The sequence below is a fragment of the Dromiciops gliroides genome, chromosome 6, assembly GCF_019393635.1.
Source record: "Dromiciops gliroides isolate mDroGli1 chromosome 6, mDroGli1.pri, whole genome shotgun sequence".
NCBI classification, from domain to species: domain Eukaryota; kingdom Metazoa; phylum Chordata; class Mammalia; order Microbiotheria; family Microbiotheriidae; genus Dromiciops; species Dromiciops gliroides.
Window position 1 is genome coordinate 196140849 of NC_057866.1, and position 21540 is coordinate 196162388.

Sequence of the window (21540 nt, forward strand, 5' to 3'; positions counted from 1 at the left end):
GAAGAGGAAATATTCTCAGTGGAAGCAGAGTCCTTATTTTTGAATGACTAGTTTTGTTTGTACTTTGTTATTGAAGAAGAACATGATATTGGGGTAGTCATGACTTGCATTGAATTGGATTTAAGTGAGAGAGGGCTGTACAAGATCACCAATTTTGCTTTCTCCTCCAGAGCCTTCTGGGTCCAGTGGCAAGATATACATCAGGATGACTGGAGATGGTGCCGGATGTTTAAAGTAATTTGGGTTAAGTGATTCACCCAGGGTCACACAGCTACTGTCTGAGATCAGATTTGAACTCAAATCCTCCCAAATTTAGGGTCAGCAGTCTATCTACTGTGTCACCCAGCTGCCCCTTGAATGATTATTACAACAAAGACCACTAATAGTAAGATTTTAGCTGCTGCTAATGAGGCTATTTTATGTTTGTTACATATTTTATTTGTTGATTTCAGACTTCTATTCTCATTCACTGTTATCAAGTTACAAGACGTGTTCACCACTGTATGAAGCTTCTCATCCTAAAATCTTAAGCTACACCCTTTCAGATGCTCATTTGTTCTCACAACACCCTTAGGGAGGTAGGTGGAATGTGTTAAGATCCATGAATCTGTTGCAGAGAAAGGTGAATTTACTTTCCCAGGGTCACACAATGAGTCAACGCAGACGCAAGAATAGACCACAAGGTTTATTTTTCTCATGTGTAAATTGTAACTATGGGTCATATATTGCCAATGCTTCCCAAGACACAATCATTCCCCTGACTGCTTTCAAACTTGAGAATACCATTTTAGCAAGGTTCATTAAACACTACAAAAAATTACCAAGGAAAGTTTTTGAAAAACCTCCCCTGTTTAAGTCTTTTATAAATAGAACACGTGCTCTTCTTTTTAAGGAAAGTATCCATTAGGGCCAGGATAATAAACTAAATGATCTCAGAATTCTTTTTTTTTTTTTTTTTTTTTTTTTTTGGTGAGGCAATTGGGGTTAAGTGACTTGCCCAGGGTCACACAGCTAGTAAGTGTTAAGTGTCTGAGGCCGGATTTGAACTCAGGTTCTCCTGACTCCAGGGCCAGTGCTCTATCCACTGCGCCACCTAGCTGCCCCTCAGAATTCTATAATTTTAATGAACCAAAAGAATATCTATGTGTATTTAAAATACGCATTACAGTGATAAGATCATTGCAGTGTTTTTAGGATTGTGAGAAACATGCCATCATATATGATCTCATTTGACCCAACAACCCTTGGTAGATAGATATAATTATTCTTATTTTACACTTGAGGAAACTGATGTCACATCCAGATTTATATACTTGGCAGTCATCTGAGGGAGAACTCAGACTCAGATCTTCTTAACTCCAAGTCTGGCACTCTATACCTAATGATGATACTCACTGGATCACACATCCTGGACGGGACCTCAGGGTCCAAATAATATGACCCCTTCATTTTACAGATAAGGGAACTGATGACCAGGGAGGGTAAACCGCTTACCTGAGGGTCACAGAGATAGTAGGACTCAAAGGTAGTAATTTGAACCCAAGTCCTCGGATTTCAATGTCAAAACACTTTATATACATTATCTCATTTAGACATGACAATATTCTGGAGATGTATAGCTAATTTCCCCCTTATTTTGAAGATGATGATGGCTAAGTGACTTTCCCATGGCCAGACAGCTATTAGGTGTTAGACATCTGTTGTTCTTTTCTGTTGTTTGTCTTTCATTCTCAAAGAGGACTATGCCATTGGGGTGATATCACAACTTACACTGAATTGGATTTAAGTGAGGAAGGGCTGCACTAAGCCACCAACCTCACTCTCTCCTCCAGAGCCATCTGGGTCCAGTGACAAGATATGTACCAGGATGACTGTAGATGGCCCCAGATGTTTAAGGCAATTGGTGTCAAGTGACTTGCCCAAGGTCATGAAGCTAGTAAGTATCTGAGATAAGATTTAAATTCAGGTCCTTCCAACTTCAGGGCTGGTGCTCAATCACCTGTACCACCTAGGTGCCCCAGTTGGTTTTAGAGGTTGAATTCAAGCACAATCTTCTTAATTCTGAGAACAGCACTCTATCAACTGCATTAGACTATGTGCCTGTCTACCTCTCCTTCCTTCCTTCCATCTATCCATCCATTCATCCATCTATCTATCAACTATCTACGTACTATTGAGAAACAATATGTAATAGTAGATAGACCAGTGATAAGAAATGGTTCACATTATGGATGGCTTGAAAGAAGGACTCCATGTTTGTCAATCTGGTACTGTTTTGGCATCAGATTAATTCATGAAATAGTTCTGAAATGTATATACCATAAACCTAGGAACTTTAAGGGAATATATATAGTTCATCTAAAATGGAAAACAAAAAAAATATCATCCCTGTTGGGGTGGAGCTAAAAACAGTCTGAATGCTCACCAACTTTTCAGATGAATTTCAAAAGTTAAAGATATCAAAAAAAGAATTAGCTACTAACAAATTCAGAGGATTTAACTTCTGAATCACAAGTTGACATGACAAGCTTGATTAATAACTAGAACCACAGAATTCGTTTTGTCCCCATGATACCTACTGATGATAAGTCCTTACTACCCAACATTCCAACCTTAATATCCTGCAAGCATTTTCTAAGAACTAATGTATTTTGAAGACCCCTTAAAATTATGGATTTCTATGCAAAGTCAAGGGGCAGTTAGGTGACACAGTGAATAGAGCACCTGGCCTGGCATCAGAAATGCTTTAGTTCAAATCCAGCCCCAGATGCTTACTAGCTGTGTGACTTAATCACTTAACCCTATTTGCCTTAGTCTCCTCATTTATAAAATCAGCTGAAGAATGCATGACAGACTATTCCATTATCTTTGTCAAGAAAACCCCAAAAATGTGGTCACGAAGAATTGGACAAGATTGAAATGACTGAACAACAACTGAACAATGCAGTCATCTTATATTGAAGGAATCTGGTTATCATTATACTTTGATTCAGGAAATTAGATTCAATTAATTGCATGATTAAAATATTATAATAGCATAGTGTATAGAGAATAGGCCTTTAGGTCAGGGATATGTGGGTTCAAGTCTTGCTTCCTACCAGGAGCAAATTGTTCAAACTTTCAGGGCCTCAGTCTCTTTAAGATCATAAGTTATAGATATGTTACAAATATGCGTCGGTGGAGAGAATTTCTACACAGATTTTCCCATACTGATAAAATCACAGGTCTATCCCACCGTGAAAATGAGTAAAAACTTGATTAAGGGAGGAAATATTTTATGTCCTTTTAATAAATGTTCTGGGCAACATCCTTGTTATCATTTTATAGTGTCAGGTATATATAGCACGAAAAGACAGAAAGCCTTGACCAAGATGTTTTGGACAGTTAGTGGAAATCATTCAGACTCTTATTTCTACTCCTTCCTAAATTAAGAACATAGTGAGGTTTGTTATTGGTTTTGTTGAAATCACAAAGCTGCCTGTAGCTGTGTAAGCCCAATTGAAGAGAAAATTGCTTCTTCCCTATTTTTTCCAGATGAATTCCCAAAGTACTAAACTCCCAGCATCCATAGGCACTTTCAATGCTGAAGAAAGGATCTTCTGTCTTCATATGTACTCTCTCAGCTACAGGGGCTATTTAATTTGCTTGTGAGCCTCTCTCTCTTTGCAAGGGCCCTTGGGATATTGCTCTTATTTGTTTGACATTGTCTGTGGTGCACCTCAGAAGCAAAGGGAGAGTGAACTAATAGACACTCCATGAACAATGCCATAGCAGACCCAATGCAATCACTGAGACTGTTAACTATTCCTCGTTAATCTGCCAAAGGCAGAGCATAACAGCTGAAGAGAGACATGCTGCATTTTCAATTGATTGCTGAATCATTAACATTAATTGACATGTTAAATCCATGGCTGAGTAACAAGTTATGACCAATGTCAATCATCTTAGAAAATATGCGTTCTTGATGCTACCCTTGTCTTCAGGGTCCTTTAGCTCTTCAGGGTAGACAATGCCATATGGGAAGACTTACCTCTCTTATAGAAAAAGTCTTGAAATATGGCATAATTCCTTCAAAATAAACTCCAAGACAAACTATATAGGGGAAGAAAGATATTTTTGTGCCCTAGTAGAGGGGGAAGGGGAAAGGGGTTGGTCTAAATCTATAATTTTGTGTAGTGAGTTCCCAGTGGGGAAACTCAATGTGGATTAGAATCTGCTTTGCCACTTATCCTCTTAATACACTTGTTGGGCAGACACTGAGATTAAAAGATTTGCTTATGGTCAAACACTCAATGTATGCTAGAAGAGAGTCTCTAAACCAGGATTTCTTTACAATACTTTGCCAACTACCCTAGGGTGCCTCTCAGACACTCAAACTAATTAACAAATACTAGTTGCTTCCTAAAAGAGGTATTTTTATATTTCCAGAAGGGGCTAATAGGAAGATTATGGTGGAAATAAGATCAAATGCCCCAATAGGGAGAACTTTAAGCCTAAATATGTCAAATAGGGTTCCAGAATCCCCTTTCCTAGAAATCATTTCCTGTCATATATCACATGGGCTCACACACAGCAGCCACTAAAATTCCTGTTGTCTTGACTAGGTAAGCAGAGGAGAGCTAAACAGCTGGGGAGATGTTTATGTTTTAAGCCTTGCCCTCAAGACAGTATTATCTTCCAATGTTCCTCATTTCCCATTTCAAACCTCAATTCTCTAGCCACTTGGCCAAACTAAAAAGTCACATGGGAATGTCCAAGAAGCAGGAAAAAAGATAGGAGCCCAGGTGGCTTATTTTCAAGACATTTCCATATTTCTTTGACTGAATTTAAAATGCTTTCTCCTTTGATGCATTCTAGGCAAATTGGATCATTCATCATCTGATACACTTGCTTCAATGCCTTTTCTCAGGGAATGAAATGCTTTTACCCTCCTTCTTGTCTGCTGAAACACCATCCTTCAAGTCCCAGCTCCAAGGACAGCTGCTTCATGACCTTTGCTGTGAAACTCCTAGGAGGACATGATCCCCACCCTACCCCCAACTCTCCTAGCCCTTATTAGTATTTCTCATGTGTAATTACAGTCCAATTATACATAGTAGACACGTGACAAATTCTTGTTGGGGTCACCTATATGTCTCATCTCCTCAATGCAATTGTTGTTGTTGTTGTTGTTGTTTTTTTTTTTTTGCAGGCAATGGGGGTTAAGTGACTTGCCCAGGGTCACACAGCTAGTAAGTGTCAAGTGTCTGAGGCCGGATTTGAACTCAGGTACTCCTGAATTCAGGGCCGGTGCTTTAACCACTGTGCCATCTAGCTGCCCCATCTTCAATGCAATTGTAAAATCCTTGAAGACAGGTGCCATGCCTTCTATGTCTTTGTATCTTTACAACATGCATGCAGCACGCACTTCTTAAATCTTTTTTATTCATGTAGTGAACATATTCATCACTCTTGCTCTAGAAATAGTGTTCCTTCTGTAGTCCTCTAATGGATAGATGCTATCCCTGTGGTTTTATTGATAAAATAAACTCTGGAAGAGAAGATTCTCTCTCCTAATGCAGGTCAGCACCTGTTCTGTAATTTATAGTTTTAGAAAGTTGTCTGGGGGGCACTAAGATGTTGAGTGACCTGCCCAGGGTCACATAATCAGTACATGTTCAATGTTCATCCAGGTCATTCTGCTTCTAAGGCTTGCTCTCTATCTGCTTTGCCATATGCCCTCATAGTAATTAAATCAATGGTAAATAGACCATAGCACATCTAGGCTGAATCACAGGTGCTCAAAATTAAAAGTCTAGACATGACAGATACTATATTTAAAAAAAAATACTTTATCATAAAAAGAAAAATGAGGCCAATCTAAGGAAACATTATAGGCATCTGGGAGAGCTTATTCAAAGGCACAAAATATCGTATAAGTGGGCATAGTAAGTAGGCCTGTTTTGGTTAGACTCAACCCATTAGGGAACAGAATATAAGAATATTGTGCAAGCAGCCTGCAAAGATAGGTGGGGGCTAAATTATGAGGGGATTTAAATGGAAAAGAGAAAAGTTTATATTTTAACCTGATGACAATGAAGTATAACTGAAACTTCCTAAGCAGAAGTACCACAGGGTCAAACAATCAAGTAATTAATAGAATTTATTCAGTACTTGGTACATACCAGGCACCATGTTAGTTACTTTAATCAAATATAAAAGCACATACTCTGACTACTGCCATCAGGTAGTTATAACATTATTATAGGGGGCAGCTAGGTGTTGCAGTGGATAGAGCACTGGCCCTGGATTCAGGAGGACCTGAGTTCAAATGGATTTGAGACTTACTAGCTGTGTGACCCTGGGCAAGTCACTTAACCCTCATTGCCCAGCAAAACAAACAAACAAACAAACCAAAAACCAAAACATTATTATGAAACTCATTTGACTCTCAGACTAATTAGCTTTACATTTTTTAAATTGGTAGAATGAACCTCCATCATTCCGAATAATTATTCTAAATAATTCTCAGACCACTTTATTTTATTTATTTTTTTGGGTGAGGCAATTGGGGTTAAGTGACTTGCCCAGGGTCACACAGCCAGTAAGTGTTAAGTGTCTGAGGCCAGATTTGAACTCAGGTCCTCCTGAATCCAGGGCCAGTGCTCTATCCACTGTGCCACCTAGCTGCCCCCTCAGACCATTTTATGAATTACATCAAAGTATGTCTAATTTACTGATCCTGAAGAACTTTCTACAGGAACACTGTATGGGCATTTCATGCATCTACTTTTACATCAATGTAGAGTTAAAAGCACGTGCTTTTTATGCTCCTATAAATACCCAAGGTTGGTCCCAGTAGACTGGGGCACCAGTTCTTTCTGGCAGGGTATGTATGACTTTGGGGAAATGACTTTTCCTCCTGAATCTTCAGCTACAAAGTTGAAGGGCTTAAAGTCCTTTCCAGTTCTAATCATCTATGAATATGTTTCTTAATTTGAGTTTAAGAAGTCAGTCTAGGGGCAGCTAGGTGGTACAGTGGAGAAAGCATGGACCCTGTATTCAGAAGGACCTTCATTCAAATCTGGCTTTAGACACTTGACATTTAGTAGCTGTGTGACCCTGGGCAAGTCACTTAACTGCCATTGCCCAGCAAAAAAAAAAAAAGTCAGTCTAGCTGTGCAGGGTTAGTCTATATGTTAAATTTGACTTCATTCAGTGTAGGAGTTGAACTTAGTGTTAATTGTGTGATCCAGGATCAGAAATTTCCAGGGAAGATCATGAAACAGAATGGGGATGAAAGTACATAGATTTCATCACAAGATAGTTGTCTTGTGTATGGTTGTGTACTAGCCTGGCTATTGTCTGCTATCATGTCAGTGCCAAGGATCACTCTGGGGTAAAGATAAGTTGTAAGAAATCTGTCAGAAAATACTGGACATAAAAAATGAAAGTTCTCTCATCTGGAATAATTCATACACTACATTTTTTGGATGCCATCCAGTATAAACACGAAATATTGGAGGGTTCTTAAGCAGGAGTACTATACCTTAGTCTTGTTCACATATTTGATATATTGAACTTAGCCATCTTCCAGAGGGAAAACATGTCTATGTTGATTAAAAGACTCAGGAGAAAAGACCTATAAGGAAAGTCTAAAAAAAAACCACAACACATTTTACTTGAAATTGAGAAACCTAGGTTGGGAAAGGGTCATGACATAAAATAATGAGGCATAAAATGAGTAGTTGAAAAATTCTTCATTTCTATCCTAAAAATAATAACAGTAATAATAATAATAATACCTGCCATTCATATAGGGCTTTAAATTATTTTGTTTGATCTTGACAACAGCTTTGTGCAGTAGCTTCTACACACACAAGGTTTTAGCTTTATTTTATGGATGAAGAAAATGAGGTTCAGAGAAGTCAGTTGACTTCTGGAGTCATGAAGCTAAGAAATGTAAGAGGTAGGATTTAAACAATGGTATTTATGTCCCCAAACAGTACCATTTTCTCTATATTATATTGCCTCTTCTAACAGAAATGGGAGAGATGGATGATGAATATAGTGTTGTAAAGGCATGCAGTATTTTATCAAAAGAGGGTTTTTATTTGCTGTGGTTTTTATTTGTTTGCATACAGCCTCTAAGACAGGGGTTTTTAACCTGGGGTCCATGGATATATTTCAGGGGGTCCATAAACTTACATGGGAAAACACATTTTTATTTCAAAATAATTGATTTCCTTTGTAACCCTTGTATTTCATTTCATACATTTCAAAAAATTATTCTGTGAAGGGATCCATCTTTCTCTCTCTCTCTCTCTCTCTCTCTCTCTCTCTCTCTCTCTCTCTCTCTCTCTCTCTCACACACACACACACACACACACACACACAACATTAAGAACCTCTGCTCCAGGACAATTGAGATCCTGCCTAGAGTAGGTAATAGATTAGATGACTCTTTAGATTCCTTTCCACCCTAAATGATAATGACTTTTGGGACATAGTTTTGTATATCTTTTTCCTGGTGATTTTTATGCAAACAATATATAAAATTATTTCCCCTCAAGAGAGCAAAAGGACCCTAATATGGTATGTTGGTAATATTTTAATTATTCTCTTGTGAATGAAATGTCCTCTACTTAGGTCCTACTATAATCCTTATTATGATAAGGAGGGGTTCCTTGGTTCTAGAAGGTAATTTCATCAAGACAAAGTCTCTCATTCCTATGTTTAGACCATACTTGGTTCCTTGATAAATGCAACTACAGAGAAAACTGTTCAAAGACTCTCTAATTATTAATATCCATCCAAGCTGTACGGTTTCCAAATGTGTTCACCATTGTCATGATTCCTCTGAAGGATACTTTGGTCTTTCCAGGGGCCAAATAAAGAAGGAACAGATGCTGAAGCCTACCGATGTTCCTTTGGATGGTATTGTACAAATTGCACCAAGTCCTACAATGTTATATGACCTCTTCAATGAGATGCATTATTATTTAATAGACCAATCAGTAAGCATTTATTATATAGTATGTGCTGGAGACACAAAAACAAAAATGCAACTGTATTTGTTTTCAAGAAGTTTACATTAAAAAAGATGATTAACAGCCCATATAAGAAAAAATGTATTAGTTATTGTCCAGATTATGCTGGATGGACAATACATCGTTATATATGTTGAGTATGTACTACAGATATATAATAAGCTAGATTCAAAATTGAAGAACAGGAAGGAAAGTGATGAGTTATACTCAGTATCTTTAATGATCTTAGGCTTATGTCCTGGTGTAAAAACTCATCTTTTCAATACAAATATTTTGGTGACTTTCTATGGACATAAATCTTGGAGTCCTACAATCTTTTAGTGGTTAAATTTGTGGGTGATATAAAAGACAATAAATATAAAAAATAAAAATAAGTTGCAACATATTTCTAATGAAGACATCCTACCAAGAAATAGAATAAGGGAGATCACTGAGTAAATCCCATGCTCTGAAAAGGATATGGTTCAAGAAAGCTCAAGGGTCTTGTATAGATCCTTTATGGACAATCTCTTGAACAATATATACAAGAATCCCTTTGGATGAAAGGGCATGGATTCCTTGAGATCTAATTTAATGGAAAAAATGCTCAGATCAATGAGATGACAGATCTATTAAAATAATGTTGTATTGTTCCAGATGTTCTGAGACCCTCAGGTACTATGCAGACTTTTAAGCACGTTATTATTCAGTGCTCCTTAACTTCATCCAAGAAAGTAGATAAAGACCTTGAAAAATAAGGACATTAGCATATGGATTGCATAGTAAGGAAACATGGAATATAGAGTAATGTTTACTCCATTCTTGGAAAGAATCAATGGCAATATGACAAGAACAGCAGATCTCTCCTTTACTAAACAAATGGCTGATACTATATTAAGTTAATTAGATAAACATTGGGAAAAGGTATATAATTTTGGCAGTAAAAGAGAGCTGAGCTTATGTTGTAGAAAAGAATGATTAAAATATTGAAAGAATTAATCTGTTGCCAAGAATGGATTGTGAACAAAACTTTATTTGCATATAATTTTGCCTTCTGCTAAAAATAAACTGGGTAAACAGAATTTCTACATGAGTGAAAACTACAAGGAATAGCTTCGAGACTAGAGATACAATTAAAATTTAGAAGTATTGCGTATCAGGAAGACCCAGACCACCAGAGGGAACTTAGCATTTTTGGTCAGTTGTTAAATTTAAGAGGAAGATTGATTGCGTTGAGCAGACTGAGGGTTTAAACTTCCTAGAAGGGGAGTTAGTTTTTTTTTGTTTGTTTGTTTTTTACATCAAGTTACAAGAAACAAAGATTTTTTTGTGAATTGTTACAGGTAACATTGTATACCATTTTCTCATTTTTAAAATGTAAACTCTTGGGCAGCAGGTAACACAAGGGCAGCTAAGTAGCACAGTGGATAAAGCACCAGCCCTGGAGTCAGGAGGACCAGAGTTCAAATCTGAACTCTGACACTTGACACTTACTAGCTGTGTGATCCTGGGCAAGTCACTTAAGCCTAATTTCTCTGCAAAACCAAAACAAACAAACAAAAAAACCCCATCCCAGGCATAAAATGCAACCTCTTAATTGCATTAAGCTTCCAGGAGGGAAGAAAATGGGAAAGGGATTTACATTTTTGGGGATTTAAATCAAGTGTTAAAAGATACTGATTTCTAAATAAAGAGTTGAAGATAATTCCTGAGTTAAGAGACAGCAAAAAGTAACATATACTTCTGAGATATTGATGGCTAATCCTCTCTAAATAAAATAATTCTACCCACTTAATTTATAGCAAAATTGTTTCACAGTATATAACTATTATAGTAATGATATAATTATGTTATGAAGGAAAGAGAAAAGAACAAACATTTATCTAATTCTTATTATGTACCAGGCACTCTCCCTAAAGGCTTTACAAATACTGTCTCATTTAATCCTTACAACACTCCTATGAGATAGGCACAAATTTAATCCTTATTTTATAGTTGAAGAAAGAGTGGTTAAATGATTTTTTCCAGGGTTACATGGCTATTATTATTATTATTTTTTTTGTGGGACAATGAGGGTTAAGTGACTTGCCCAGGGTCACACAGCTAGTAAGTGTCAAGGGTGTGAGGGTGAATTTGAACTCAGTTCTTCCTGACTCCAGGCTTAATGTTCTATCCACTGCACTATCTGCTTAATTGGTATGATAATTTTGATTAAAGGAATATAAATGACAAGTTAGGGAAAAAGAAATATATATTTTAAGTCAGTTTGGATTAAGTTGTTACAGTGAAACAATACAGCACTCAGCTTCCCCTCTATCTCTCAACCAAAGTAATAAAAATGTATACAAAAAGAGCAAATACTACAATGAAAAGAATCATTCAACAAGTTCTTATTAAGTACGAAGTTTGTGTCAAATGCTATAACAGGTGCTGGGAATTAAAAAAAAATGAAAATGTAAACTCAAGGTGGAAGGATGAGTGGGTATAATGGGCAGAAGAGGAGAAATATTTAAAGAATCTATTGAAAGGTAATTCTTATATTTAAAAAAATGCTTAAAGACCAACTCACCAACCCATGGTTTCTTTTACTTTTCCACTTAATTCTCCAATACCCCTCTCTTCCATGGTATGGGTCCTATATTTCTGGTTGTGCCTTCAGTTTTAGGTATAGTCTTTTGGTGGTAACTACATGGGAGTATTGCAGGGATATCATGCTCTGTGGTGAGTAAAATTAAATGTGGTCACCTTATTTCCATCCCAAGTTTGGGGAAAATTAGCTGGGGTTTCTAATATATTTGTTATTTATAAATTAGAAGCCTTAGCACCAGTTTTGGTCATAAATAATTTATTAAAGCATACCAAGTATGAGTAAAAAGAGAACACCTAGCTCAGAAAGTTAAGAAGCCTATCTAGCCACTACCTCAGAGTCTCAGGCCAAAAAGAGGAAGTTCCCATCCCTATGAGAGCAGAAGCCACCTCTGAGTGCAGAGGAGAGGCGGCCCCTATACACCGCTCCAAGTTAATTGGCTAGCATCACCCAAATCCATTGGTTCACTGGATTTGAGGGCAGTCCATGAGCAGAACATGCTGAGGTCAGAGAACCCATCCCCTGAGAGCCAGGCTTTCAGGTAGTTGTGGTTTCAATCAAGTCAACTTCAAGTGAGTCAATCAGCAAAGTCAATCCAACCAATCTTAATATAATCCCCTTGAATGGGGGTGGGGTGTGTGTGTTGGGGGAGACTTCTGGGCATTCCAAAACCCATTATTTTCTCACAGCTCATAGGGCACATTCCAGCTTCTGAATCAAGCCAGTCTTGACTTTTGAGGAGAAGGAAATGGGTGGTTGTAGAGGACTGTGAATCCTAAGGGAAGAGACAGTAGAAGAGAAAAGAGACCTGAGGTAATTTGCTATGGTGTAACCAGCAGTATCAGGAATACTTATGACAAGAAATATTTTTTATTATGGTTTAATTTTGTGGCAGCAATGACCATGTGTCATTGACACTAGACTGACTCAAAACATTTGACTGACCAGATAAAATCATGGTTTCTCCATCTTTAGTTCCCTGAGAGTTGATTGTTAGATTTGGTGTTATACATGCATTTCATGGCTTTCTTTTGTTGTATTTTTAATTCTGTAGATTTAAAGAGCAGCTATAACTTCAAAGAAGTTGACAGAAGTTACAGCTTTTAAAAACATATTTCAATAACTCTTAGGGATTTTATCATAGCTGTTCATATAAGGAAGGTGATAATTATGTGAGTGATATTTTCCCCACCCCTTCATTATAAGAGGTTTAATTATGATAATAATCAGCATATTAACTGAAGTTGTGATTTATTATATTTAGATATCTTATTTTAATTGTATTAGTAGATTAAGTCTCTCTTCTTACTACTTAATAATATCAGTTGATATTTTCCAGTGTCAAGCATTATGTAATATCAGAAAATACAATAGTCAGCAATACTATATTTTAGAAACCATGAGTGATATGCTTGACTCAAGGGTGTCATGCAGCTCACTAGTGATATACTTGACTACTAGAAGGGGTCATACAGAAAAATTATGACCCTGTTGCCACAAGAAGACTGATAAGAATATTGGAAAATGCTGACATCTGTCATGTAGGCAGTTTCAATATTTCTTAAGAATATGCTTTAATTTGAGATACTTTTAATTAGTATTGTACAGAAGCATTCAAGCTCTGGAGGGGTATAAAAACCCGTTGATTTTGTAACTCAAGGTCTTTCAGCTCCAACCCCTGAATGACTGGCTTTATTGTGAGGCCTTCTCTCAATAAACCTATTTTCTATGGCTTGGAGACTTTGCTGTTTCTGTTCCTCCTTGGGACTTAGAAATTTTCCCAACAGTATCAAGGGTTGATCATTAAAAAACACAAAGGAAAATGCAATCTAAAATTGAAAAATAACACCAAGAACTGACAAACTCCTGCTATAAAAGAGCTATATTAATCCTCAGAGAATAAGCAAAAACCTTCAGAGGGATTTGGAAACTGCAGGGGTTGTCATTAATTTCTCTATAGCACAACAATAATTTGGCTATTGGGAGAAAAGCAAGAAGACCAGATTTTAAAAAGAACTAATATAACCACTGATATAAAAGGAAAAAAAGGTTTCTGATTGGTAAGACAATACAAAGACCAGAGATTTTCATCTGTTATTGTTACTGATAAAATACTGCTTTTTTCATTCAAAGCCTATACTAAAATTTCAGTCCGAAGTCCAGGAAAGCCTTAACTATTTCTACCAGGTTGTTAAACAGGTACCCCAAAATATATGTGGAGAACTTTAAAAACATTCAGTGGGCCTTGAAGTCTTATCCCTATTAAGTTTATCATGTACTTTGGAAAAAATATTGATATGTTGACTATGGGGAGAATTTTAATCAAACAAGAGTGAAAGGACAAAATAAAAAGAATAAAGACAAAATATGTGGTTTGTTAAATAAACTTAGAAAAATCCCTTTAATAAATGAAATAAATGAAGATAATCAAAATTATAATGTGGGGGGAACATCTGCTTTAAATATCACTGATAAAAGTCTTCTGTATAAAATAAATAAGAAACTGGCATAACTTTAAAATATCAAGAATCATTCCACATAGATACATGGTTAAGTGATATGAACAAAATTTTCAAAAGAATAATTACAAAACATGACCAATTGAAATATTCTCCAAAGCATTAGTAATTTAAAAATTTTAAATTAAAACAACTTGAAGGTGTTCCCTTGTACACAAAATAATAGCTAATAACAATAGCAACTTAAGTTTTGCAAAGCATTTTAAACTATTAACTTATTTTATCCTCACAACAACCCTGAACAACAGTTACTACTGTTATTCCCATTTTATAGATGATGAATCTGAGGCTGACAGAGGTTAAGTGACTTTCCCAGGGCTACACGGCTAGTAAGTGATTTGGGCAGGATTTGAATTCAAGTCCCCCTGACTCTAAGATCAGCTCTCTTTCCCCTATACCTCTCATCTACCTCTAAATGTTGAAGATGATATTAAATAGGAACAATGATGTAGGGGCTGTGATGATACAGATACATTACTACCTCTCTTGGTGGAACTGAACTGGTCTAATCATTCTGGGCATCAATTTGGAATTTTGTAAGAAAAAAAGTGATTCAAGTTTTCATTCATACCCTTGTCCTAGTGATTACACTAAATATATATGATCTAAGGAAACTCAGACGCAGAAAAGACAGATTGAATATATAATCAAATATCCATAACAACATTCCATGGTAGCAAAGAATGAGAAATAAAGTGGAAGCTCACTTATCAGAGAATGACTGAAAAATTATATTCTATTCCTTCATGTTCTTTCCATTATATTCAGTTGCATTCATATGTGAAAGAAATTGGATATAATGCTTTTCAGTAAGTGCAGAAAGAAATGATAGTAGAATGTCTTCCCTCCACCCCAGACACCCCCAAATCCTGCTATGCTAGACAAGTAACTCCGGTAGAAACATAATAGCAACAATCCTTCTGCTCATTTAGAGACACTTTCCACCTTCACCACCATCGAGTATCATCTCAATGAACTCATTACATCCATATCTTAACAATTATCTTGCTGTTCGGGTTTGTAAAAATTAAATAACCCTCCTTTGACTAGGGAACAATGCCAATGAGGTCATGAGTGCAGGTCCAATTTCTAAATGATCTAATTGTCTTCACAAAGATGAAAAAAAATAACCTCATACCCAGAAACTATATTTGTAAAGCTGTTCGGTCATCTTGGCAAAGATCTGTTATTTGTCCCACAGGAAACCAGCCAAGAGAGTGTGAAAGGCTCAGTAGAACTCAACACCATTATTGGGAAAAAATAAATATATGAATCAATAGAGTCCTCATCATCTATTATGGGCAATGCTATTAATTACTATATTAAACTGCTGGAAGTACTTATTTATTCTCTTGATAAGTTCTAGGAAGGAAAACAAAGGCAGGTTGTCTCTTGCTATGTTCTGAAACCAAAAGAAGCCTCTAAGTAGCAATTGCAACCATGCTGCTACTGAGGGCCATTTTCAAAATTCATCTTTTGGGGAAAAATACTCCTAGTCCAAGGTAGATAAAGTCCTAGTTACAAAGAGAAGTAAATAGAGACAGAAAGGCAAGTTACACACACACACACACACACACACACACACACACACACACACACACTCACTCACTCACTCAGGTTCTAAACTAAAGTATTGAATTTTAAAAGAAACATTTTTATGTCTTTTCCTGGAACATAATCCTGTGAACTATTTTTCTGACAATATAAACTTGAATGAAATTTCATTTTATTTTAATATAGATTATATAAAAATAAGTTTTAAATATTTGGATTTAAATGTTTAAGATATTTTATTATGCATGTAACTGATGTTTCTATCATTCTCATTACATTTGGCCTAGATTATAACCATGGGATTAAAGAACATTTTTACTTATGTCTTCACATTTCATATACAAAGCATTGGCTCTGGTAAAATTTGGACAAATTTTTTTCTGCAACCCAGGTCAAAGTTTTCTTGTTTTTGGCCAAAGTATGTGGCAAGATGCCCAGAGAACAACACAGATACAATATAATCTTTTAAATAAAGTATAAAGATTAAACCATAACAACTTGGGATATATAACATTCATTTCTCCTTTAAAAATAAATATTAAATCTAAGCTTTAGCTTCCCAATTACTATGATATTATTCCATAAAACCCACATACACAACTTAAAATATATACTTTAATTTGTAATATTAAAATGTAATGCTAATTTTTTATCACTTGGAAGAATAGTATGTAAATCATCTACAAATTATAGTGATGAATGAAGAAGCAAACAAAAACTGAATAGAGTTAAAAACTGCAGTGAATTACTAGTTATTTAAATCAATCCATTTAAACAAGAGACCATGAATTAGTTTGAATCAATAAGCAATGCCATTGGTTTATATGTTAAAACTTCAGGTATTTTTCTGGGATTTTGAGCATTAGGTTACAGAATTAATTATATGTAAAGATCAGTTTTCATTGTATTTATAACTGTTCTTTAAAATAGCTTAAATAAAAACAACATCATTTATTATGATTTAACTATACCAGTTATTTAATATTATATATATATATATATATTTAATTCCGTTCAACTTTTGTTTGCTTCTTTATTCTTCACTATAATTTGTAGAGGATTTACATATTATTCTTCCAAGTGATAAAAAATTAGCATTACATTTTAATATTACAAATTAAGGCATATATTTAAAGTTATATGTGGGTTTTATGGAATAATATCATAGTAATTGGGAAGCTAAAGCTTAGATTTAATCTTCATTCATTTATCTATTTATTTATTTTAGTGAAGCAATGGGGGTTAAGTGACTTGCCCAGGGTCACACAGCTAGTAAGTGTTAAGTGTCTGAGGCCGGATTTGAACTCAGGTCCTCCTGACTCCAGGGCCGGTGCTCTATCCACTGCGCCACCTAGCTGCCCCTAATATTTATTTTTAAAGGAGAAATGAATATTATATATCCCAACTTGTTATGGTATGTGTGTGTGTGTGTGTGTGTACACACACACACACACACACACACACACACACATGCATATCTTTAATAGCTTGTTACTTAAATGACTCCAAGTCTGGAATTGAAAGATTTTACAATGTCAAAGGACTTACCATGGTTGTCTCGGCAATGGATCCGAAGCTGTTTATGAATATGTTGCATGTGACATTAACTGGAGGGCCTGAAACAGAAAAAAAAATAGTAAAAACCAAGACTGGGCAAAAGTCCATAGAGGAAATAGCTCTAGCCCAGCTAATAGAAGTAGGACAGCTAGGGGGCATAAAGGAGAGAGTGCTAGGCCTGGAGTCAGGAGGATGACCTCAAATATGGTCTCATACATTTACTAGCTAGGTGTTTGAACCTGGACAAGTTACTTAACCCTGGTTTGCCTAGGTTCCTTATCTGTAAAATGAACTGGAGGAGGAAGTGGCAAACCACTCTTGTATCTTTGCCAAGAAAACCCCAAATGGGGTCTCAAAGAGTTGATGACTAAGTAACAACAGCACAATCTTAAGTCCTGGGGTCTGCTGAGGGACTTTGAATTATATACTCTCTTGACCTTTCTGAAGAATGATTTCCTGGGGCAGCTAGGTGGCGCAGTGGATAGAGCACTGGCCCTGGAGTCAGGAATACCTGAGTTCAAATCCGGCCTCAGACACTTAATACTTACTGGCTGTGTGACCCTGGGCAAGTCACTTAACCCCAATTGCCTCACTAAAAAAAAAGAAAAAAAAAGAATGATTTCCTTATCTTTACAATGGAAATGATAATTCTGGTAGCTTTCTTTCCATAATGGTAGCTGTGAAGATAGCACTTTATAAAGCTCTCTGTGAATGTGAACTGACATCAGTACTTCAGGAGGTTTGTTATGTCACTGGTGTGGGGACTCCCTTTACTGATCTAAATCACAACTCTTGTTCATATGTTAATGAGTTAATTAAATAAACATTTATTAATATTAACCAAGGTATGAATATAAGTATTTTATGAATGAGTGGATGTTTTTTAAAAAATATTTTTTCACTGAACAAGTAACTTTCTCCTCGCACTCCCACCAAAAGAAAAGGAAACGGGATGCTAGGTGGTGCAGTGAATAAAGCACCGGCCCTGGATTCAGGAGGACCTGAGTTTAAATCTGACCTCAGACACTTGACACTTACTAGCTGTGTGACACTGGGCAAGTCACTTAACCCTCATTGTCCTGCAAAAAAAAAAAAGGAAAACAAAACCTTTATAAAGATGTATAATCTGGCAAAACAAATTCCCATATTGTTCATGTCCAAAAATGTGTGTTGCATTCTACATTTTGATTCCATTGCCTTTTTGTCAGGATACAGATAGTATTCTTCATCATCAATCTTTTGGAATCATGGCTGTTCATTGCGTTGATCTTAGTTCTTAGGTTCATTTTACAATGTTTGAGGAAGCATTTATTATTGTTGTTGTCATTCAGTTGTGTCCAACTCTTTGTGACCCCATGGACTATAGCACTACAGACATCTCTATTCTCCATTAAAGCACCTACTATGTTCTAGGTACCGTGAACAAAGATGAAACATTCTTTGTGTGATGGGATCAGGGTTCATCTTTTCCTCTGCAATAGGAATTAGATTTCCTTTTTGAAAAAAAGTAACAAAGCTATCCCTGGGAACTGATTGAGACCTATCTCCTTTCCTGGTCACCTAATAGCATAAAAACTCTTACCTACACTATTCTGTTCTTATCTATAAATGTACACACACACACACACACACACATATATACATATATGTATATATATATATATATACATATATGTATATACAAACACACATTTTTTTCAACTTTATATTTAAGCTGTGTATACATATTTTCTTTGTACTTGTATCCACATTACAATGCAAGCTGCTTAATGAGTAGGGATTGCTGGGTTCTCTGTTTTCTTTTTCCGGGTCCTAGCACATTGCCTGGTACATAGTGCATGCTTAATAATCACTTGTTGTTTAGTTGAAGGAATAAGTAGCACCAAAGTTCCTAATAGTCTTTTTTTGTGAGGCAATTGGGGTTAAGTGACTTGCCCAGGGTCACACAGCTAGTAAGTGTCAAGGATCTGAGGCAGGATTCGAATGCAGGTGCTCCTGAATCCAGGGACGGTGCTCTATCCACTGTACCACCTAGCTGCTCCACAGTTCCTATTAGTCTTAAGCAAGCTTTTCAAAAAAATTGCTCCCTCTATTTCCCAGAAGAGTTGTTGGCACATACATATGAAGAGAAAATTAGGCAAATATTTCAAAAATTGCATTTTGAGATTGGGAGACCAAAGTCCTGGGCCTAGTTCTGAACAGGCTATGTGACCTTTGCCAATTAATTTTTCTTCTCTAGGTCTCAGTTTTCTTGCCTAGAAAATAAAGAGATGAAATTACATCATCTATGTCCAGCTCTTCCATGAATCTCTGATCTTATTGATTCTGTTTGACAACTCTTAGCTCAAAATAGGTATGATATCGTTAAGATCATTCCCAGGCAAATCACAGGTTGCTAAAATATTGTATTCTTGTTTGGGGAGTGGGAGGAGCAGGATGTTCACAGATAGAAAATGAAGTCAAAAATGAGGAAGCAGGTTATAGAGTATCTAGCATGTAACACAAAGATACACAGGTATATTTGTATGTTTAAAGATGCACACTTATATACATACATGTATACAAGTATGTCTAGATACATATTCATATGTTTGTTTATGCATACATGCATGTAATAACAATAATGATAACTAATACTACTACTGTCCATTCAGTTGTTTTCAGTTTTGTCCATCTCTTCATGACCTCATTTGGGGTTTTCTTAACAAAAATACTGGAATGGTTTACCATTTACTTCTGCAGCTCATTTTTAAGTTGAGGAACTTAAGCAAACAGGGTTAAGTGACTTACACAGGGTCACACAGCTAGAAAGAGTCTAAAGCTGGGATTTGAACTCAGGAAGTTGAGTCTTCCTGACTCCAGACTCAGTGTTCTATCCACTGTGCCACCTAGCTGCCTGTTACTATTATTGCTATTATTACTACTATCTCACACTTATATATTGGCTACTTTGTGCCAGACACTATGCTAAATATTTTTAAAATTTTACCTCATTTGATCCTTACAGTAACCCTAGGAGATAGCTGCTATTATTATCACCCACCCACCCATTCACCCCATTTTACAGACAAAGCAACTGAGACAAATAGAGATTGTGACTTGCCTAAGGTTATTCAACTAATAAGTGTTTGTGGCTGGATTTGAACTCAGGTCTTACTGTCTCTGAGCCACCATACCACCTAGTTGAATCTATCTATCCATCCATTTATTTATCTATCTATCTCCCTAGCTAGCTATATACCTTGAAGAGGTGGCAAAATGAAGGGAAAATCTGACTAGGTTTGTACACAGAAGGGAAGGAGCCAACAGAGTGAAACTGTTCTAACCCCAACTATGCAGCAAATTGTGAGCTTCAAAATGATCATTAGCTCTCTGCAGGATCTTGGCTCTTGCTACAGTCTGTGCCTGTTTTCAGTGCACACAATGAAACTCTTTCATTGCTGCATTCAGAAATTCTCCCCTTACTTTTTGATGCCTTCAAAATACAGTGAAGGGATTCAGAGCGTATTCATCAACATCACCTGGTGCACTGAAAAAATTCCAGTGGTTGGGCCTTCTGAAGTTTTTTCCTCTGGCAAATCTTCATAGGCTTATATATAATTAGGACTTTAAGAAAGGTATTATGGAGAAAGACAAATGAAATTGCTAGTCAAAACAAAATTCTCTGCTATCCTGGCCATTGGGTGCTAACAGCTGGTGAATGTCCTTCATTTTGTGGGTAAAAAACCATCCTAGCTGTCCTTAACACCAGCCCAATAGTTCCTAGCACTAGCCCAACAATGGTTTACACCAGCCAAAGATACCACTGTGCTACATCGGCTCAGAAAACACAGTTGGTCAATAAGGATTTATCATAAAATGTTCCAGGTACCTCACTGGAGTCTGGGGATACAAATACAAAAAAAAAAAAATGGAACAATTCCTACTCTCCAGGAAATTGCATTTGATTCAGAGAGACATGTCCTAATTAAGTATAGAGCAGGTACTAAAACTGTTATTTCTTTCATTGTAGACATTGCCCAGAAAAAGTCTGCCGATGCAGGTCTGCCACTTTAGAGTTTGAAAGCTACCTATAACACATACCAGTTAAGTGGCTTGTCTAGGGTAACACAGCCAGCTGGTGTCAGAGTCAGGACTTGAAGCCAGGTTTCCCTGGATTAGAGTTCACTTCCCTTTCCAGGATACAATGCGGCCTCTCTGCATATACAAGTGCATAGAGAATAAATATCTACAGTCTTTTGGCTCCAGGTGTCATACGTGTTAGGGTTTTCAATGTGGGCCAACAATTTGGCCTCTGGCTTTCAATAAATCAGAT

General features: G+C 36.4%; 1 protein-coding gene across 2 annotated transcripts in view; it reads right to left on the reverse strand.

The window, feature by feature from the left end:
• GLRA3 (glycine receptor alpha 3) overlaps positions 1 to 21540 on the reverse strand; it is a 270886-nt gene that overhangs the window by 105127 nt on the left and 144219 nt on the right. For both annotated transcript variants that reach the window (XM_043971178.1, XM_043971177.1), the window contains exon 3: positions 17217 to 17284. In XM_043971178.1, coding sequence (XP_043827113.1) covers positions 17217 to 17284 — 68 coding nt within the window. The remainder of the gene's footprint in view (positions 1 to 17216; positions 17285 to 21540) is intronic.